At 40.4% G+C, this 23,587-nt stretch overlaps 1 protein-coding gene across 1 annotated transcript; it reads right to left on the bottom strand.

The window, feature by feature from the left end:
- dcn (decorin) lies at positions 1–22,558 on the bottom strand. The gene is made up of 8 exons (XM_056367790.1): positions 22,223–22,558; positions 12,913–13,142; positions 7,496–7,608; positions 6,202–6,415; positions 4,329–4,442; positions 3,798–3,891; positions 2,930–3,068; positions 1–1,477 (listed from the first exon to the last, which is right to left on the bottom strand). Exons 2-8 carry the CDS (start codon positions 13,121–13,123, stop codon positions 1,277–1,279), a joined length of 1,086 nt encoding a protein of 361 aa, XP_056223765.1. The 5' UTR covers positions 13,124–13,142; positions 22,223–22,558; the 3' UTR covers positions 1–1,276.
- Positions 22,559–23,587: the final 1,029 nt, after the last annotated feature.

The following is a 23,587-nucleotide window of genomic DNA, read 5'->3' as shown; positions in this document are numbered from 1 at the left end:
TACTTTTTCCATTAGTATTTTTATTTTGTTCAGGACACCTTAGCTGGAGCCCCTGCTCCGGAAAAAAAGAGGAACACCTTTGTTGCTGATATATTAAGTCTGAGCTATGGTAAGTGCTTGTGCCTTTAAGTGAAGAGAGGTTTTTTTATACAGCATTTATATACAGCGTCTATACATACAACATTCACACCAACATGGGTGCTGTGGGCATGCCAGTCCACATGCACCCTCCAATTTTTCTTTACTCTTGAAAAAAAACAAAAAGAAAAGAAATAAAGGGCAGGGAAACAATGAGACATACATACACGCATTAACAAGAGATTCCAGAAAGCACCAGGTTCAAGTTGAAAGGAAAAAAATAAGAGCATGCATATAAATCTTTGGGAATGGCTTCTGTTTAAAACATACATGGTTTATTCTACATTTTTTAGAAGCTATTTTCACCTTGTTTTTTTTTTTGTTTTTTTTTTAACAGAACAACATACATGAGGAGAGAAACAGGGGATGGAATGTGATGAAGAAAAACTAAATCAACACTGAAGTAAGCACAAGAAATCACAATGTGATAGAAGTCACGTTGCTTTTATCTCTACTTGAATTGAATACAATACAAATAGAAGTTCAGAGTTCTTTTATGGAGTGCAGCGTGGTAATGTTACACTCTGAATGCTATTCCTAGTACACAGGTAATATCTAGTACATTCTAGTATACCAGTTGTTAAAGGTATTGTGAAACACAAGTTAACCCCTTGCTGCCTGCTCTACAGGCCAGCTTTCTCATAAGTCATACAATGGATAATGGGATTTATAACATTTGCCACTGAGTGAGATTTCAAATCTTTTTGGTTAGGGTTCACCTCTGAATTTCGATTTGTCCACTGAATGAATTGCACATATTATACACAATAATATGTTACAGTATGAATGTGAGAATGTATTTGCAATGTTAATGCTTGCTAAACTGGTCCTATGAATGATGTGCTGTGTGTGAGAGCATCACCATAGTATGCTGGTGTTTGCTGTAAGCTGTGTGTACTACTGTTGCACCAATGTCGAAGCTAAATAATGAAAATGATATGTTGTGTTTGAGGTCCATGTCCACGGAAGTTTTGAAATGTGTGCGTGGATTAATGACATCATCATTTGTGGGGAGGCAGTGTTGGTAAGGGGGGGTCAGTGTTTGGTGGGGGTGGCTGTGGTCAAACACGCACGCTTACAAAACTTTCACACACTCATTTACAAACACACACTTCCTTGCAGAGGTGCGCAGGACTCTCTACTTCTTCCTGTAGTTGCCGAGCTGGATGGCGGAGCGGTCGAAGACGCAGCGGAAGGTGATCGGCTGAACTTCCCAGTAAGGCACGGGGTTGCTGAACAGGCTGATGCCAGAGTACATGGCCTTCTTGGTGTTGAAGCCAGGAGGACAGAAGTCCTCTGTTCCCACAGCAGCAATCTTGTTGACATGGAGGTAGACCACCTAGAGAAGGGATTAAAATAATGACAACCTTCGGTCACTGACTAGGACGTGGATGGCAATAATTTAGATTTTCCAAAATAAAGCAGATAAAGAGGATAATAATAAGTCACCAAATGAATAATAACAGTTCAAGGAAGCCAAATAGAGTTTTTTTTCTCTTCAGCATGTTTAACTAAAAACAGTAAAGAAACTTCCTGTATGGTCATACTTCAAATTACCAAAGAGATGATGCTGCTTGATGCTTAAGAACAAGCATGATTTTACATGCACAGGAAAAACAGAAGGGCATAAAAAGTATATGAACATGAGAGCGGCTGAAAACATCATGCAGCACTGAGGGTGAAGAGAAAGCTGCTAGAAATAAGAACAGAAGGAGGGAATTGCCACAAACTCACTGAGAGAGACAATATAAGGCTAATTATAGATCCAAAAACACCAAACTATACATGGAGGAAGATCATAATGAATTACAACTGGCAAAATATTAAAGAGAGCAGGTAAGAAACAAAAAGATGATCAGAATATGAAAAAAGCACGAAAACTAAACATATCATAAAGTCCATTTGGATATGTAGTTCCTAAAATAAAAACCATGCTGAGCATATGCTTTCTCTTTGAGGAGGTTTGACATTCTACTGTAATTGTGATAATTTAGTTACATTTTAGATTAGTTTATTATTATATAGTTTTCATATAATACATCTGAAATTGAAAGTGCTGGTTGTTATATTAAAATCTTCTCATATTAACACTATGTCTTTTTGGGTAACCAGACACTATTACTACAGTGTCCCAGTCTGTACTGGGAGAAACTTCAGTGTAGAAGAAACTGTACACAACATTTATCCAAACTTTAAACTGAGTCCTTTCTCTCCACAGTCTGGTTTGTTATGTCTGCTGAGGACAATGTCATTAAAACTGGGGTGCTCACAAATATATGATCCCAACCTACTACAGCAAATTACCCCAAACTGCTTTATGGGTATGGGATCGATGCAGCAGTTGCTGAGGCTTGAGAAGCCTAATGACATGATGAAATAAACTGAAGCAAAGCTCAAGCTGAAGAGCCTGGAATCAGGCCTGTTTACACTCCCCCCTACCGCCAAAAATATGTAATACTATAGTATGACAGGCTACTAACACTTTACTTAATAAACAAACTAAATGAATCCATGTGACTTTTGTTATGAAAGCCTTGGTTGACTTCTAATCGGGCAGTGTGATCCCAAACAAACCAAATGCAAAAATGCAACAAAAGAAACTTTTCCAGTATGGTTTAGATCAGAGAAAATGAGCTGTTTATGATCACACCATAAGAAAATAAGTAACATAACTATAAGCTTCAAGCAGAGTTAATTTGCTGGAACTAAATGGTTGCAATAACAATCTTCCTGTGATCATGTTGTGTATTCAAAACTGGATCAATAGCACTGACATATACAAGCACTGTACCTGGATGTACTTATGGTCGGGCAGGCCAGGAGGAACGCCGGTCAGAGCGTTGTTGTCGAGATGCAGCTCTCGCAGGTGGGGGACGTTAGCCAGTGTGCCGTTTTCCACAGAGCTGATCTCATTGTAGCTCAGACCCAGTCTGCAAGAAAAAACAGCAAGTAGATGAGGCACTGAAATGTGCAAATGTGCAGAAGAACAAAGACACAAGAGCACAAAGTGCATGAGCGCAGAAACTGAGATAGTTACATCAGTGTTTAGCCTACTGCCAAAATTATAGCCAGTGAAATAGTAAAAAAAATGGAACAAAATATCAACATACTCTACTCATGCTGCAACAAAGCTCTCTTTGTTCGAGCTTGGTATGTCATCGTTGGCACAATCTGAGCAGTGTTACGAATTTAATGAGCAAACCAGTTATTTTGATTATCCAAAACTACTGTTTAGGTCTTAGGTTTTGTTCTTTAGTAAATCAGATGGATGGTAATGCCAGAGCTAGCATTTCAAGTAAAATTCATACATGTCAAACCAAAGACTAAAAACAAGAGACAGCATTAAAAAATCTGTGCAATAGCAATGCATGTTTTCATTTTTCCAAAGGGGAGTTTTAAAGCAAGACTATGTAACTTTTGAAAGATTGAATAATGCTATGTTCCTATTACAAATGAAAAGCTGAATTCAATAACAATAAAATGCAACTTGCTTAGTAACAACTTGGTCTTGTATGAGTGGGCAAAGTAGGCAAAGTCAGCTAACCTAGCCAACTGTAAGAAATCAAGTTACATAGTTTAGCTTTAAAACTTAAAGTCAAAAAGAAATGGTAAGGCTATTGTGGATTGATGTTTTATAGAAGAGTGGTAAGTTTCAGTACTTAGCCAGGTTCCTCAGGCCTTTGAGGCTGTCGGCTGTCACCTTGGTGATCTTGTTTCCATCCAGGTGGAGCTCAGAGAGAGAGCTAGGCAGACCTGACAAGACAATCCAAAGACAAGGATTACAATCTAAGTAACTAAGTGATGACTCAAGACATATACCTCCGTACCTTGGGGGCTTATATGACATTATGAAACCACTTTTACATAGAAAGTGATAGTTACCAAGGAGTGGCTATTTCCAAGTCTGTCAAACCAAATTATTTTTCAAAGGCTTCTCATTACATGTATCATTTCACTAAATACACCTCACATGTTCCCACCATGAGATGGGGTAGTTTTGAATTACTATGCAGTACAGTTTGTGTGTTTTTTCACTTTGAGCCCATTGTTTGACTGTAGACTTAAATCCAACCGTGCATTCTTTTGATAGAAGATGGTTATTTTTGGCTGAGCCTGACTGGATAAAACTCAGATTAAGCCAAATCCCTTAATTTAGGATATATTTGTGGAAAAAGATATCAGTACTGTACCTTTGGGGATCTCTGTGATGTTAGTGTCTGCAATACGAATGTAAGAGACCCTTTTCAGGTCAGCAAAAGCACCGGCTTCAATTCCGGCGCTCTTCAGAGGGTTGGACCCAAGCTCTGGAAAAAAAAAAGAGAGAAGAATGAATAGACCCCAGTAAGAAAGAAAGAGAACATCAGTAGTGGATAACGCCTATGAAGTTAATTCCCCTCCTGGTGTGTTACGGGAACATAGAGCTGAGTCATGAGTAAACAAAGTCTTGGGCAAGAGAATGGCGTGTGTTTGCAATGCGGCCTCGCTCCATGCCAGATTCCCCGATTTGTCATGGTGGGATCATAATTCTCAAATCATTGAATTGTTAGGTGACTGAATCCACATTTTCTGCTTTAGCAATGTCAGAGTGACACTTTTTAATTTGTGGAACAGAAAGTTTTACAAGTGAGAGATAAACTGTGCAGTGTAAATCTGGTTTCAGCAGTCAAACTTTCAGTCAAACTTTAGCTCAGTTTACAAGAGCCTTTTTTTTCCAAATGAAAATGAATCCCATTGACCATTCCCATGCATGTGTCTTTTCCTTGTTAACTTACTGTATGGTTCGGTTCACATACTCCACAGTAAAGGCCTTTACATGCGTGTTACAGCTGTTGAGGTTGCACCATGTGACCTGGTAAAGTTGTATGTTCACATACCCTTACTTTCACCGTTTGAGTGGTTCCATTGTGTGTCTTGCAAAATATGCAGCATGAAAGTATCTCTGCTGTGTTTTTCAGTTAATCTTAGTGGCACAAAGAGGTCAACTTATTTGTAGAGCACTCTGAAAACACTGAACAAAGGCTGAAAGTCCAAGCTCTGTAAAAGCTTTTCCAATGAAAGTTCTGTATGTAGCCCCATCTGTTACCTCGACGTAGGACTCTGTGCCTCTATTCAAGCAAATAGTTCCAGGAAATAGGGAGCCCCAAGTCAAAATGAAAGACTACAAATTAGATCTTCATGCACATTCTAAATAAAAAAAGCTGCGGGCTAAAAATGGAGTAAACTATACGAAACAAACAAACGTCTTGGACACTGCAGGGCTCCAATTTTCACTTAATTATTGCACCACGAACCTGGTGATGTTTCAAGCACAACTGCTCTTTATCAGACAGGTCTGATTTTTTTGATCCGGGTTTATAGTGCAATAAATAAGTGAAAATTGGAGCCCTGTAGCGTGTGAGCGCTTTGTTTGTTTCTTAAAATTAAAGATGCAATTTTTGCTAATGAAACTGAGTCATTGTGTTGTTCTCTTTAATATACTGTTGCGCAACTTGAATGTTTCCCGACTGTTGCAAAGGAGACATACAGAGGCGGAGAGAGACTGAAAATGTCTGAGCAGGGACATTTTGTTCTGAGGAATTAATGGCCCAAAAACTAAATTTAGACCCTGCATCTTATGGTTGAAACACAGGTAGAGTTCCTAAAAAGGTTCCTGCCTCCCAGGTAAAACTATTGTGATGGAAACAAATAATGCAATTCAATCAGACGGCCTTGCCTGAACCAACCTAAGAGACAAAACAATCCAAAAGTTATTTTTTTACCTATTTTTCAGCAGCAGGTTACATCTTCAGAGGCATCAATGTGTTACATCTTTAAAATTGACAATACTTAATTCAATATTTGCACAGACTTCCCCAGAGAAAGGAACTCTTATTGTTGTGATGCTACTGAAAAACTCACTACAGTCACTACTGTTGCCATCCACAAAATCACAGACGTACCTCGGAAGATGTGACCTATTCCTGGAAAACATGTGCTATCCTCCGTAACTCCTCTTCAAACTACTTGTGCTGTCCAAATAAATATCCCCATTCACAAACATATCAAGTGTTTTGCATTTCATACCCATGACGATGACATGGGACATGCCCTGAAAGGAGGCCTTCTTGATCTTGGTGATCTCATTCTCGTGGATGCGCAGCTCCTGCAGGCTCTTGGGCATGTTGGCTGGCATGTCCTTCAGCACGTTCTTAGACAGGTAGAGGCGCTGCAGCTTGGTCAGAGGGCTGAGGGCCTTGGCATGGATGATGGTGATTTTGTTGTTCACCAGGATCAGAGCCTATAAGGAGGAATATCAGGGAGATGAGATACTGTGTTTAATATCTTAATAAATTAGAGCTTTTACCACTGTCTCCACGGCGTTCTGGGTTAGTGAAAATGCTGCAGCAAAAGATAAATTCAAGGGATTCATTCTGGCACGAAACATTTAATGCATCAGTGAAGTAAAGTCAAAACTAATGGTATTAGTTTACAGCCGTTTTTCTCAAATCCAGTCTGTTCTTCTTTAAATTCACATTATTATGGAATTTGAACTTTATTTGAAACTCTACACGTTAGTGGTTTTCACTGCTCCCCCGCTCAGAAACATTCATTGCTACAAATGCACCATGGGACTGAAAAAAAGAAGAAATCTGTACTTTCCAGATGAGACTCAACAAAAACACGACGCTCAGCGCTCAGCAGCTGTTAGATTATCCAACCTGGTGCCTGCTCCGACAAGATGGAGAGCCAACTTCAAAACCGCTATGAGTTATCCCCAGTGCATTTTCAGAGGAATCTCACTGCTGGTCCACTCTTGTGCAAGCGGACATGAGTCAATGTGAGGTATGAAGTCCAGTCCCCTTGAGAGGCCATTTACATTGGAGTGGAAACAGCTATGGCCGTCAGACAGAGGTATTTATTGCCAGCAAGAAAGCTACAGAGTGTGTGCTGAGAGGTGTGAGGCTGTGAGACTGTAAGGCCTACGGGTGAATAGTTTCCATACACCTGGTGACTGTTCTGTATGGTAAAGGTAATGTGAGGCCCCAATTACTTCTTGGTGAATGATTGAATTTTGCTCTGTGAGGCTGCAAATTGTTTGACAGTGTTTTGGCAGCGCACTTATCAAAGCTTGTTGATAACCGGTGTAACCTCTTCCCAACATCCTGGAACACTTTTGTTTTTTCTTTCTCTTTTTGCATCTGCACTTACAGCACAAATAAAATCCAACAAATGTTTCCCCATGGGGATCATCAGGTTTTCATACCGAAGAGGGGCTACGGTTAGTGTAACTGTTACATAAGAACACACATTACATAACTTATATAATACACAGCGAAAAGACATGAAGCTCTACAGATGGAAGTAAAATGTCTCTTACATGCAGTCCTTTGAGATTCTTGAAGTCGTTCTCCTTGATCTCAGTAATCTTGTTGTTCTGCAGGTCAAGCAGAGTGGTGTCATCAGGGATATCCCCAGGAACTGACTTCAGACCTGATGGTGAATTTTTAAGGAGACATTGTTTAATTAGATGTAGCCTTCTGTACGTGGGTTAACATCCAAACACAATAAATCCGCTGGAATGATGGATGATGAAAAGTTTGACGCGAGATGGTGACAGCCCTGGTTGAGGTGATGAGAGGTTAACCACACTCTGACCTCAACAGGAAATGGATACAAAGTGGTTACCTCTTAGTTGGAGTCTCTGACAGTCAGTTTCTATCTGACTGTTCGTTAACAGTGGCAGATTCGACAAATCACATCCATTTTGAAAACAATGGATGTTTGATTAAACACAGAAGTAAACAAAATCAGAAAATTCATTTCTAGCCAGCGACTGTGTATTTTTGCAGCTTAAACAGTAGCTACACTTGATTTTATCAGCTATAGCTAGCTAGTGTAAACTCAACCCAAATCTGTGAGTTGTATCTCCAGCTTTCTTTTTAATGTTTCCAGCTGAATCATTTTAACATGAGAGCCCCGTGAAATTGTCTTAAATATACACACAATAGTTGCATTCGTAATATAATGCTAAAATACTAAAGTTACACGCTTCAGGCAAAAAGTCAGCAGTTATGGTGACTAAGCTAATGACTATACAATCACTGTTTGCGGGCAGGGTTTAGTGAATGTAGAGATTGTAAATCAAGTCTAGTGAATGTTATGTCTCATTAAGTTTCTTACGAGCAGTTGGGTTCTGCATGAACTCAAACATTTCTGCCAGTTAAAAGTTAAAACAGTTTCACTTGAGCGATTTATGCATTTGTGTTTTCATCCTTGCTTTTCTCACAAGTTTGAAGTGGGTAAGCCTGCATTGGAAAAAGGTGATGTCACATATTTCCATGCACTAATCAGAGTTTAAACTGATGACAGTTGTTTGGTTGTTTGCTTTTGCTGCTGGCGTTATCAATCCAACCAGATCCCACCACACCCACACGGTCTTGATTAAGCAGATTATCTAACTTTATGAGTGTTAAACTCTTTATAGTAACTAAGGGTGTTTTTTTTCTGAACTTAAAATAAAAAGTTAATGTTATAGAGAAGCACTGTAGATTTCTGAAGCACTTACAAACTGTTATGGCCTGCACATACTGAAAAAGAGAGAATCAAATCTGGAGGAGCAGGACACAGTAATGGGGTTTACAGTAGCGACACTCTGAAATAACAAGGTCTGCTTTGTCAACGTAGCACGCTACATAAAGTCTCAATGATAGGGACTTGTGCAGTGGGTTTTATGGTGACATTCCAAAGGGACCAAATAACTATTTGATGTGCTCTGAGGCACACATGGTGGAAATGGACCTTAAAACAAATTTCCTTTGGAGTAAGTAAGCGACTGCATACCTGGACACTGAGCTCACACTAAGCCGTTTTGCTTGGACTATAGTTTGGCAAGTCATGTGACATAGAAAGACTATTTGGTTGAGTGGACTGTTTAAAAAAAAAAACTGAGCGTAGACAGCTGGGAGTTATTGTGTATGCCCTTATGCATCCGTGGCTACACAAAAAATACACGGAGATTCATAATGTGCAGTTTACATTTCAGAGGAAGAGGCGTAGAATAAACTGTTTAACAAAGAAGCTTACACTCCGTATCTCCAGTCTATATACGTATGTCTCTGTCCTAAAAGCTTGTGACGACTCCCGTTCAGCTCACCCAAACATTACTTCCAGCTAGGTTTGCTTTTCTGTCAGCTTTTCCAACTCGGCAGTGGATGACCCACAAACCATCACAGCTGTTTGTGGTCACCACCATCATTACAGCACCACACTGCTTACCTCTACAGTTGCACACACATTCTGTTTTATTGTTATTCTCTCATCGTCAGACTGTCTCGGCCTTTATAGCTTCAATGTTGCGTATTCCTTTTTCAATTAGTATTACATTTTTATGGAAATGCAAAACCAAAATAGCTGGGAAACCCTTTAACAGACTTTTTCTAGCCACTGTACAGTATAAATTAGTCTAGTGTGTGTAGCATCACTGAGAAGTTAAAGATATCATGATGTCAATAAGGGAAATGGTTTTCGATTTTTATGCAGCTTTCTCAAATAAAACCCGATTTGTGAAAAAAAAGGCTTAAAACCAATTTATCACACAGATTTTATGCCCTTATGTATCAGTTTCTAACATCACAAAAAGTGATCAGTAAAATAACATCTGTCATGAAAACAGCTCACAAATGCTTCCTGTGTGAAAATGGAGAAAAACTCAAGAATTCTACTCAAGAAAAACTCAATTTAAACACAGATAATTTCTGACTTTTTAAGATAAAAAGTGATTGACATCCAGCTGTTAAATGTACTCCTTTTTTCAAACAAATACTTGGTCATATGACACCAAACAATAAGTGGAACACTAAAAATCTGTGCAATGACGACATCAACATGAACAGACCAATCAGTATAAATGATCTGAATGTCATGTTTGGGTCAGCATCTCACTTTTCAGGTGATAGCCACTTGGCAGGAAATGAACCAGAGAACTGGGACTTTAAATCTCACCCCTACTATTATGATCACTATCTATCTCTCATTTTAAACAAAGTAATTGGGATATCAAGCGAATGATTGCTTTGGATTGGATTCATTTCAGCACTTCCAAGCATTAATGACAATGTTTGTGGTGTTTATTTTCTTGTCTGGCACTTGATCTGGTTGTCATCAATGGCCTGATTGCCTAATGGGTTAGAGTAAATTTGGAGTTTTTGGCAGGTCATTCGGAAGTGTGGGAATGTGACAGTGAATGTTACACAATCACTGAACATAAAATATATATTGTTTTTTTATTGAGGGAATATGGTGATTGTACAGATGGTAAGGGTGAAACGTTACACTTCTAACCGAGAACAAAAGGTTGTTGTTTTAGTCTGTCCATCAGCGAAAGCTCTTTCTAACAGAACTAGCAATGTAATCACAACTCATTTGAACCTTAGGCTAAATTTTCTCTCCTGAATGTTTTAGCTGTCAGCCTGCCAGCGGCAAACTCACTGAGGAAAATCCACATCTACAAAAGCTAAAGAGTGCTTTGGGATGGTGAGCAGACTCTCTCTGCTTTGCCCGGGCCTGTGTGTGTGCGTGTGCGTGCGTCCAAATATATACATGTGTTTATTCCTGTGTGTCTGAGTGTGTGTTTGTGTGCATGCCAGCAGGTCTGGGGAACAGATGGAGGCTTGGGGCCAACATTGCTGATGCAGAAGTTGAGAATCCAGCCATGGAGCTGCATCTCTGGGGAAAGTGCTGCTGCTGATGACTGGGGCCCCGGCTGGAGCGCTGATGTAATGGAACCAGTCTTTTCCTGGACAACACTCTCTCCAACTGTCTGCGTCTTTGACCGCCTGTCTATCGCTCTGACTCTTCAGCCACCTGTCCATCTGGGCCTCCGGTTATTCCTCACACTTTCTGCGATTGTTGCCCTGAATCTGTAACATATTTCACTTCACCGTCCCAACCCTAGCCGTCTTAAAGCTTACAAAAGGAAAGTGGTGATGAGCTGGTTATATCTGTCTTCTCCTCTTTAAAGATTATCCTTCTGGTTTGTCCATCTGTGTCACTCCCCCTCTCCTTCATCTGTCTCCTTGAAGCTTGTGCCCCTCCCTTTGCAAACAACAGCGGAGCCAAAAAACTATCAAACCCAACTGCGCTGCAAAGCAGTTTTATGTAATATATGAGAATAATTGAGGTCAGGGACTTTTCTGTGACAAAGTTTGTGAGATTACTAAAGTTCTTGTATATGCTATTGATCAGATTAGACAAACAGAAATGATAAACTCCAAACACTGTAGATGACAACTGAGTAAATTGTTGTGACTGTCCTGAAGCAAAGAGCTGACTAAGTAATTGTAGACTTTGTGAATGAGTGTTACATTGAAAAACAAGTTTAGGAACATTTGAGGAACTGGGATTTGTTCAGGACTTTCCAGGCTATCCTTTAATCTTCACTGTTGTATAAGAAAACAAGTTGCCCAGAGAGAGAAAATAATGTAACTGTTACAGGATGTGAAATAAGACCCACATCTGTGAGCATTTAACTTATCAACACTGGTGTCTTGTTCTCAGGGTGACTTCACAATAATGTGTAACATAATACACCCCTCGAATGACCCCGTGGGTTTGGGTGGATTGGTGGAGACACAATAAAAGTACAGTAAAACTAGTGCAGACACCCGTCTGACCTCAGCCTCTGACCCATCAGAGTGAGCTCAGTTGCTTGGAATCCAGGCCAGTACACTAAATGGAGGCGTGGATGAAGAAAATGGATGCGAACAAGAGGCTTGTGACTTTTTTTCTTGACTTTTTAATTCAAATCAAGTCACACTGATAAATTAGTACTTAGATCTGATAAAGCACACACACATTGTATGTGTCGCTAAACACCAGCAGCAAAGTTTTGAGGTTGTAATTTTACCATTGCTTGAAAAGTCTCTCCATTTTCTCAAATGTGAATTTGTTGCTTTTCTTAGTTTTATATGGTTGTGAGATTGAATAACTTGAAGTTTTAGACAAAACAAACAATCTAAAGACATTATTTTCTGACACAAGCAAAATGATTGATTCAACAAAATAATAATCAGAGTTCTTGCCCTAATATATTCAGGTAAGAATAACAATAGAAAAATACTGATATATACAAGAATATAATGTAGGACTATCTGTTCTTCCATTTATAAATACTGACTCGGGTTTTTGTAAAAATGTTACTTGATTTCTTTTCTTTTAGATATTTTGGATAGGCATGTGATGAGTATTGGAGACTGTAAATTCAAACATGTACTACAATAATACCTTCATACACATTTTCAAAAACACTGGTGCTTTATCTATCACTAAGGATACTGCCATCTGTTCCGTTGTATGATGAAAATAAGAGATTTCTTATAAGGTTAAATTTTTACCTTTGTTTCCAGTAATTACACCTTTGCCTCAGAATCAGTGTGGTTAATGATTCATTGATGCTATAATGCTGCACATTAAAACTTTAATTATAGGGATTAATAGTCTAAAAAGATGAGCGAGAATCCCACACATGTTGAGATAATGTGTTGGATCAGTTTTGTCTTTCTGTCATTTCACAGTAAAAGCCCCAAGTCTTTTATTCAAGATCACAGAAATATGCTTTTTATGAGGTATTAATCCTCTCCAATTATACGCTTGCGTGGAGTTTGATTTTAACCCTGTGTGACTGCCTCGCGGCCACTGTATGCTTTGGTATGCTCACCTGTAACCCTAAAGAGGATATGGGGGGGGGGATGGGATCACACACACAACCATCAACCATCAGTAGGTGTCTTGTCTTACCGAGGTCAGAGCACTGGATTACACGAAGGTGGCACTGGCATCTGAAGGGGCACTTGGGTCCAACCGGCATGGAAGGAAAGCTTATAGTTATAGTATCATCCACACCTGATCCCACCTCATCTTCCATCATGAAGTCTAGGAAGCCCGACTGGCGGAAGGGCAGAGCCCAGCAGGCAGTAACCAGGAGCAGAGAGAGACAGGCCGACCTCATGGTGCTGCTAGCAGGGAGCCTGGAGGACGAGAGGACACAGTTCAAAGGTTTGGGTGGATACACTTTGAAAACGGCCTGTCTATGATTACTTTTTAAATGACTCCGTATAACTATCTGTTTCTGATTTAATGTTATAATCGGAGGGAAAGTAGGCAAAGAGAAAATAGATTTTCAGCATGGCAGTGATTCAAATGCAGACGGACGGACGCTGTGTAAGAAAAAACTGGACAAGCCACACTGATTGAAGTCCAGAGAGGCAAAGGGCAAAGGTGAGAGGTGGAGGGTTGGGGGCTACAAGGTTAAGCACTTGGGTGTAACAGTTTAGTGGGCTTGGCCAGATAAGCTATTTAACTGTGACGTTTTTTTTGCAGAAGGTGAAAGGTGAAAGAGGAAGGGTTAGTGCAAAAGCCAAATGAGAAAATTACACAATATTACTTTGTCAGAAAGGACAAGCCTTAGGGATAACTCATTCATGTTTTTCAAGAATAATGAACAAACAAAAACACACTACTACAAAAAAATTCACCTGTGGACATACAATATCTACTAAAACTGTGGTTCACAAGTTTTTCGTCAGATCCCATTCCATCTATCTAAACGATTTATCCTTTATTTTTTAGCTATTTCGTCCATTCAGCCTTTACTTTTAGCTAGCTAAAAGTTTCACTATTCCCTATTTCACTATCTATCCCTTTGTATTACTATTAGCTGTCCCTTTTAACCATTTTTTTTTTTTTTTTTTTTTTGCTATTTCGCCCATTACATTTAGCTAACCATTTCACCATTTATCCATTTTTATTACATTTCAGTCATCTGTTTTAACCATCATCCATTATTTTTACCTAGCTACATCCATGGCCTTGACCATGCCTAAACCCAACCAATCCAACCAGCGAAGGCGACGATCATTAGCCAATCAGAGGCAGTGTCGGGCGGGTCATGTCAACTCCAAGTTAGGATTCGTAAGTTTACAACCGGCTACTGTAGCATTGATAGCTAATTGAAGGAAAACGTCACAATGGAGGAAAACGTATTTCAGATTGCAGATTCCATCCCCAAACAAGAGCTCTGTTTACAGAAGCTGAAAAACTCTCAGTTATGTCCATATCTGTGCCTGCCCATCTCTGTGGCCTCATCCGAGTGGGCCATCTGCACCTAGCATTGCGTGAAAACATGGATACGCAATACCATGACCCAGAAAAGACAAACTCACCTCTCCTTGATGCATGTCCACACTGACATTTTGAACTCATTGGACATCCATGCCCTTATGAGAGACTTCATTTCCGTAACACCTTATGTCAAGGCCACATTTGGATAATTATAACTACTGGAGCACCTGACCTGCAGCTCAAGGTAAGTTATTTGGTTTAAGCTGCCGCCGAGCAGTTTAATATTCAGTTGTCAATTACTTTTAACGTCACACCGACATACCTTTTGAAAAAAAAAAAAAAGGTATTCTCGTATGTGTTTTTGAATCTGCGTCGTTTATGAATTTGCGGCTTGTTTCTCCCAATGGAAATGTTTTCGGCCGTTGCCCTTGTCGGCCACCATAGTTAGTTACAATAGAAGCATTTATTTGATGGTGTAGTATTGTCAGCTGCCACCGAGCGGTTTGATATTCAGTTGTCAATTACTTTTAACATCACACTGCTATATCTTTGTTGAAAAAATGAAATGTTCATATCTGGATATCTTCTTGTGTGCCATGAGCAATGGGCTTTTGGATATGTGTATTGCAATGCCATGGCATTATTGTGCAATAGCATTTGCATTACTGGGTCTAGCATTGCATTACTAGGTGTTTTATACACCTGGCTGTTGTTGTTGTTATTGCTGCTGCTTTTTTGGTCTGTGTTGCAGTAGTATTGCTGTAGGCCTATGTTGTAATTGTATGGGTTGTATTGTATGGGTTGGGGTAAAATGCTGCTCCCACTACAGCAGTTAAAACATCTTATGGCAACCCTGGCTATATTCATTGCTTTTAGCTAACTATGTATTTAGCTGTAGTATCAGCTTTTTCTCTAGTAGGTTTCACACACTCTCAATCGTGGCATGTAGTGTTCAGATGTTACAACTGACAATATGCTAATATATTCTTAAATATATTAGTTATATTTCTTTAAATTGTAGCTTTAATTTTCTCCAGTCAGTTGAGCTAGTCTATCATCTACACACTGTGGAAACTGTAGAAGTACCCCAGGTTGAGAATTACTGTACTCAGATGCAGTAACGATTCCTTTTTTCTTTCAAAATGATGTTCCATATAATTCAGTTTTACAACAGAGGAAGAAACAGCGCTAGCTGCTGAATAAGTAACATCTGCATTAGCTTTTACAGTAATACACAGGGGATACACATGAGACATTTCATGGCTGCCACTGTAAACTGCTCTACTACATCTTCTACTCCAAAGTAATGAATCACAGTGATGATTTGTTTGCCAAGTACTTCATGGTGTCAGCGTGTGTCACAAAGTACAATAAAAGCAGAAGCAAGCATCCGGAGTCACTGGGAGAATCCTGCTTCCTTAGGCAGTTGTCTATTTCTAAACACAACCACAACCCAATTGATACATACACACACACTCTCTCTAACTTAAATCCAGTGCAGACTTCCACACAAACTCCCTGACCTTTTACATAGAGACGCACACACAAGTCTCAAAGACCTAGCAATCTGCTTGTCATGCATAAAGCCAAAAGTTGCTCCTTCCCTCTTGGTGCCACAATAATTGAAGGGCGGATTTGAGCCACAGCTGCTAACAAATGATTGGGGAGCAGCTGGTCTGCAGCAGACCTTGACCTGAACATCATGACCAGGATGATGAAACTGACCCAAAACCATCAGTCGGCCAGAGCTGAAAGTGTCCCTGGGCTGGTTTATATGGCCTGTGTGCATATGATGCTTATGTGCTGCATCTTTGTTTTACTTTATTTGTGTGAGTATTTTAATGTTTTGAGGCGTACTAAAGCAGGTGCACATGATGTATGTATAACTTTATAGGTGCACATAGTGTATGTGTGAAAAGCAATAAAAGCACTGTTAAATATTTTTGTGCACTGTGAGAATGAGAGAGAAACCAAAAGAGAGATGTGCTGATGCAGTGTTATCCAGGTTAGGGTTACATCAGGTCAAGGGGATCACGGCTGAGAATGACTCTCAACACAAGCTGTAATTATAGTCCTTGTCCACAAGACAGCCGCCGCTTTGACACACTGTACAGCCTCAGTCCAGTGGTTACAGTGCTTGCATACAGTATGAGCAAGCTTGAAATCATTTCTATTCAGAGGGGAATTGTGTTGGATGGGATATATCTGCCTCATAATGTTTCTCTTTTACTCTTGTTCTGTTGCTATGAAGTGGAAAAAGCCGAAAAACACTCAAAAGGGTGATTTCATAAGTCGGCACTTGGAGACGGGAATTGTGTCACATCAATGTTTAATGCAGTTTTTCCACTTGGAAACATGGAGTATGTACTGTAAGAGGAGGTGCTGAAACAAAGAGCCCTGGTCTGAACATACAATAGATCCAGAGGACATGTTGTTCTAGTCATCGACACACTGAGTAATCTTGGCTGTGTCAGGCTCTCTTATCTAAGCGCAGCTGAAAGCTCTATCCAACAAAAACCTTGTCTGCAGACTTGGCAGGAATGTTCTGCCGTCTTTTTGGATTTAAGGATGTAAACCACTCTTGGGTCAAATAGTGCTTGTGGATGCATTTGAAGGTTTATTTTATCCTGTTTAGATACCAGATGAGTTGGGTTTTTTGTTGTAGTGTGATGTCGTACGGATGTCGTGAACTCCTCACATCTGGCACATCTTGCAGGCTGAAACATCTACGGAGCCAGTGTACCAGCTCTGTTTGAAGGAACAGCAATGCACACAAAATAACAGAGGTTTCACCACAGATTACTGAACCTTATCTCCCTGCCTTGACCAATGGCCCAAAAGCACATAAACAGATATACATGCACATGTGCATTGTTACTGGATTTCAGGCAGCCCTCCATGTGTCCTGCCATCAATCCATCAACCTCTGTCTATAAACATCTCATCAGCTTTTAATGTGAGCCAGACAGGCAAGAAGAAGAAGAAGAAGGAGAGGGCAATTTTAGACTAAGCTCTGGGAGCGTTTAATGGTTGCATCTTTACTGCAAAGTCAAGAATTACTGCTACTCTGTGAGTCATAATCAGACCCAGGAGTTGTTGATGAGAATAAAACAAGATTTTGAAATAAAACCAAGAAAAAGGAATACAAGAGATTTTCAGGGATTATTGTTTGTGACATTAACAAACAATTTGTAACTGCAGAGTAAAAGTGGTACTAATATAACTGAGTCTGGAGATTTTGGATTTGGAACTGGAGGGCTGTATATTATGGAAATATATGGCTTTGTATTGTAAGTAGAGCGGTGAAATAATGGGTACATGGTCATCCAAGGTTTGCCTGTGAACATAAAGGTCACTCTAAATTGAAAACACAGAACAAGTAATTACGCCCGAGTGTTTTTGAACATATAAATTCAAGGCTACTAGCAGCTTTCCCAGCAGGGATGAACCTCTGAAGAAGATGCATGAGACAACCTGCTGTGCCCCAGGCATAGGTTCTTTCATTACCAGTGTGCTCAGATGTGCCCACAGGCCCTGCAGGATGGCCTGCTCTACGAGGATGCTCCCACCTCCATGTGCACATACAGACCTGAAGAATCTACTGAACACACGACACAGGCTCCTCAAACAACACACTTGTGTGTGTGTGTGTGTGTGTGTGTGTGTGCTCAATCCAGAGGGCTGTCAACACAGCATGCTGGAACATGACTTGACCATGTAAGCTGGTATCAGCTTTTCAAATCCCTTCAAAGAAGATGCAGCTTTCTGCTATGAGATAAAAGCCATTCACCTTATCATTTTCAGTTTCACAGAAGAATCCTAGTGATCACACCAAGCTGGAAATGAAACCCTGCTGTTACAAAAAGTTTCAGTTTTCTTCCCTGTAGCTTAGAAAATATGATCTGACTTAGTTTTTTTTTCCAACTGATGCACTTTTGAGATGAAACATATATTATACACATATTTTGTGGTGATGTAATGTTTGTAGCCTCACCATTGATGCAGTGGTTTTGATATTTGGCTATTAAGGATTTCGAACATGTAAAAAACATCTGTATTATTTGCGTGAATTCATGCAGGAATATTCACAAAGAGTAATTGCATTTAATGTGTAATTTCAGTGTGGCTTCATTCGAACATGGCCAGTATCACGTCGTAGCAAGATGAAAATGGGACAGGCTTTATTCATGAGAATTAGACTGACACTAATCAGTGCAAATGTGGCAGTAACTGGCACACAGTCAAGATTTCTAATGGACCTTTAAGAACCATGCAAGAAAAAAAAAGTCGTACTGTAAAAACCTTTAAACAAATGCAAAATGTGAGGCTCAAGGACAACAAAAGAGCTCATACTGAAGTAAAAAGAAGCTGCACTTCACAGTGTTGAAGAGACATCCGGTCTACAGTGTCTCACATACTTGAGCTGCAGTAAACACTGGAGGAGGATGCATCTGATGAGTTTGGCCATTTCAATTTTGACCAAATTCGGATACAGTAATGTTGAACAGGATTTGCATGAGGATGTTTGTGTACCTGGAGAGTTAGTCTGTAATGTAGGTTCAAGGCTCTCCAAAGATTTTGAAAAGGCTTTGAATGATCAGCAGATGCCTGTTGAAGTGCTGCACATGAAACTATTGTAGGTAGAGAAAATATTTATCAAAAAATAATAAGCACAGGTGCCTGTGATAAGGTTTAGTCTGTATTTTCAAAAGATTTACAACCTACCATGTCCCAGAAAAGGACATGTGGTAAATGGTACACCAACCATCTCTATCTTTCATTTTTCGTGTCTCCGAAACCTGTGATTCATCAACCCATGTCAGACCAAGAAAAAAGGGGCGGAGGTTGACATTTCCTGCGGCGGCGGCATCCTTGTCAATTCTCCTGTCTCCCTCTTTTGTCTCATCTCTCTCTCTCTCTCGCTCTTCCCTCCCTCTACTTTCCCCCAAGGCTGGCCCCAGCATTACTAATGATTCCCAGACAGGAAGCAGAGCTCGCATGAGGGAGTAAAGTAATTTTCCCTCCTTTTGCTTTGTCACTTTCTCCTCTTTGTCGCAGCCTTTCATTGAAACTTTAGAGCCTAAAAAATCAATGAGGTACCAGAGGAACAATCACCACCTCAACCAAACTTAACAAATCATTCAAATGTCTGCAGCATGAAGGAAACAAATTTGAGCATTTCACCATAGTATTTCGATTTTAGTAATTCGAATAATGTTGCAATGAAGAAAAAAATACAAGGCAGACACCAATTACCATCCCACCCTGCACCCATCCGCTACCTCCCCCCTCCCATCTGACTCTCCACAGGCCTGCGTCTGACTCTGCAGAGTGTCTGTCAGCAATGAATCACTGGAAGGTATTTACAAGGCCACAGGACATTTAAAACACGTGTGGCCCTTTTAACCCATCAGCAAATGAATGTGAGCTCCCCTCCCACATGGTTGCAAAAACACATCTTCTCAGACTCATGCGCCTGATTGATGACAATGCTAAGATGTAAAAATTTGTGATTTTTATGAGCTCTTCCTTTGGCAGTGGTCTGAGGAGTCAGTGGTCATTATTTTCGCTAGATGTCTGATATATCGGGGGATTTCGTGAGTGAGAACATGTACATCTGAAAATATGCATAGACATAGCCAACAAACAACTTCAGAGCCAAAACATTCCTGTAATAGGAGTTTGGCCAAATCTGTCGTGTCTGGAAAATAGCCATCCATGCTCCCATGTCTGCCTGCATGGGAGGATTCTGACTTCAAGAATGCCGAAGACACTCCCTTTGCCCACTACAATCATAGTGTTCCCTTATGCAGCAAAAATAAAAAAGTGTCAGAGCCATAACCATTATTGAAAGATCAGTTTAAGTCTTTAAAGCATGCCTGATGTTTAGAGCCATAGCATGGGAAAGCCAGCAAGTGGTTAAACCACATTTCAGCTGTTCCATGAGAAGAGCTGTCAGCCTGCCATCAACCTCAGTCCCATTATCAACAGTCTGCGCTGCACAGACGTGGACGAACTGCCCAACCTTCTCTCCCTTTCTTCTCTTTCCATCTCCTCCCATTTTAAGCTCTTTCCTTCCATCCTCGGCTTCACTCCCATAGCTTATGGTATTCCTCTCTTTCTCTGTCTGACCCTAAAAACTTTGGCCAGAAAGATTGACATGTGGAACTTTCTGGTATTCCAGTGAGCGAAGGAGTGGAAAAAACGTTTATGGCTGATATCCATTCAATTCCATTGTTCTATTGCTCTTTTTTGACCCAGAGAGCTGAAGTCCAGATGGAAAAAATGAAGCCCCTTGAGTGCAAATCTGGGCCTTGTCTCCTCCAATGCTTCCGTTCACTCATTCCTGGTCCGAATGCTAAACATCTGCTCGGTTCAACTCAAAATTATGAACTAGTGATACTTTTATTGCTCTGAGTGTATTTTAGTTCAGTGCTTATGCTTCTTTTAGCCTTTATTCTATTCTGAGTTCCACTTTTCATTCTATTTCGTTTGTCTCAGTTTTTCCCTTGTTCAGTTTCCCTCCAGTCCACTCAATGCAATTCAGTGCAGATGAGCCTTATTAGTTTTTTTTTTCCCTGCTGGCAAAAAGGATGTAATGAGTTAGCTGGGAGTTGTGTGGTGGCTTGCCGGGAAGCCTTCAGACCTCTCTTTGATAGAGGAAGCTGTACCATTATGGGATTAATGGCTCTCTGCGTTGCCAGGTACAGCTTTTTTTCATCTCCTCTTCAAAGCCTCTCACTTTAAGTTGCCCCTAGCAATTTGGGTCCTGTTCTGCTCCTGTGAAAACACAGCAGCGCACGCCAAAGTGTGCAGAGAGAAGGTTCATATACTGAGAAGTAACAGAGCAGACAGATAAGAGATTGGGGTTAAAGCAGTCTGGTTGCAGTCTCAAATGAACTGCTGAAATGGAACATGTGAGGAGCACCAGAAACAACTTTTCCAATCACAGTCTTGACAAGCAGTAATGGGCTGAATCAACACAAAGAAATCCACATTGTTGTTGCTTTTTTTTTTTCTCTGCCCTCATTTCCTTGTAGACAACCCAAACGCCACAGGGAGAGAGAGAAAAAATAATGAAAGGAACAAATTAATGCAACAAAACATAATGTTTTCCCCTGATGTTGGCAAATGAAACAAAAAGAAGAACATTTTCTGCCTTCCCTTCTCTCAACAATTCTGATTCTAACACTCGTGGATCTAACTTGAAGAATGCACTTCTATATGGGTCACATCCAAACAATCAACAAATAAGTGTCCAAACACTGCCACAAAAAGACACATAAAGAAGAAAACTGAAAATGTAAACTGAATAAACTGCTGAAAATATCACATGGCACTCAGTGGTGGGTACTTTGGAGATTAATAGTGGGCCAGAAGAATAAGGCTTTTGGCAGAGGAGTGAGGTACCAGCATCAACAGCACCACCACACCCCCTTCCCTAGCCGCTGCTCTTTTCACTGAGCTGTATGCAGATTGGACTGGAAATGATTAAAGGTCTCTCATCACAAAGCCAAAAGTGCTGTGGGAACAAGACCTGGCAACATATCTGGAATATATACACAACACAAACACACACACACACACACACACACACACACACACACACACACACACACACACACACACACACACACACACACAAAGCTGCAGAGAGAGGCAGAAGCAACATAATGTATGAAGATGTGAAACAAACTTACTCAATCCATTTTACCAAAAAGACAAATGTGCAAAAATAAACAGTCATTTCATAAAATAAAATGACATCATCAGCAAATAATGTGACTCTTACAAAATGGATAATATATTTTGTCATGCTTGCATTTATGCAGAAAGTCACAATCCAGTAAAAGCTGAGCCACCTTCTCAAAACTTCTCCCTCTCTAAAGATTTGTCCAAAGTGAAACCTAACTCCATATTCCTAACCTCATTTCACCCATTCATATCCCTACTTTTCTCCTCTCCCAGAGTTAAAGGATTAACCTACCTGTTCTCAGTGAAAGCAAGGCAAAGAGAGTAGAAATGGGCGAGATGAGCTTGACTCCCAAAATCCAGTCGAGTGGGGGGATGAGACTGTGGAGTGGCTGCGAGGGCCTATGGGGTAATTGGACTCGGAGCGCGTGCAGCCAAGATCAAGCAGGTGTGCTCTGTCACAACAAGGGGAGGAGAGAGAGAGAGAGAGGGCGAGAGAGGAAGAGAGACAGAGGAGAGAGAGGGGAGAGAGACAGAAGGAGGGAGGGGTCCGACCGCCGAGCTCCTCTCAGGACCGAAACAATTGGTGGAGAACTTCCCCCGTTCTCGCTGCGTGCTCCAAAAAAACAGCTGGAAATGGAGAAGGGAGGAAGAAGAAGAAAAAAAAAAAAAAAAAAAAACAAGAGGGAGAGAGAGTGCAGGAAAAAAGGAGACAGAGAGAGGGAACGAAGAGAGAAAAGAAGAAACAAGGAAAGAGAAGAAGAGAAAGAGGCAGTGATTCGGCTGGCAGACACCCTCACTGTGACATCTGGTAATGATAGGTCCTGTGTGGAGCTCAGCTGAGAACTCTGCACACAAACTCTCTCTTTCTCCTTCTTTCACGCTCTCTGTCATTCATCCTCATTCAGGCTCTACACCGACTACCCCCTGGAAAAAAAACAAAAAAAACACAGAACACACAAACGCACACTTTTTTTGTCACTTTCTTAGTCCTTGTGGTCTTTTTTTAAACCCTATTGCCGGTCCTGGAGCCAGAGAAACCTTCTTGTATGGGCATCTGACTTCCTTGGGCATCTACTTTGTTATTTATTTATTTATTTACCAACCATACAATCATTAATTACAACTATTAATGTGAAACACTGGAAATACTCTAGATGTCAATAATATTGAAATACAGAATTGAAGAATTCAGGGATGGATAGATGATTTTTTTTTGCATTTAATTTTGTGAAGCTGCTGCACCTGTTGCATTATGGTCCTATGGTCCACAAAATTCACAATAATTTTTCGATGTGTAATGGGGGACCCCCGTCCTTTGCGATGGGCCCACCTATCGCCATAAAAGTACTTTGACATTTGATAATTCTTCCAGTTTTGTCTCTCAACATAATCTGCCCAGACTGAGGCAGCACAGCGGCTTAAAAGGTTGTCGGTATTTCGTCATCAACCAAAGAATTTTGACAAATTAAAAATTTTATCTGATAATGGTGCTATGTGAAATTCCAGGAAATGACCAAAGTTATTACACTTGACTCCCTGGGGACCATGAATTGGTCTACCAGATATCATGGCAATTCATCCAATAGTTTTCCCGACATTTCACTCAAAAGCACAAAAATCAACCTTATGGTTGCGCTGGAGGAAAAGTCTGGGATTC

The sequence above is a fragment of the Seriola aureovittata genome, chromosome 22, assembly GCF_021018895.1.
Source record: "Seriola aureovittata isolate HTS-2021-v1 ecotype China chromosome 22, ASM2101889v1, whole genome shotgun sequence".
In the NCBI taxonomy this organism is placed as follows: Eukaryota; Metazoa; Chordata; class Actinopteri; order Carangiformes; family Carangidae; genus Seriola; species Seriola aureovittata.
The sequence above is the reverse complement of the archived record's forward strand: the minus strand, read 5'-3'. Positions and strand labels throughout refer to the sequence as shown.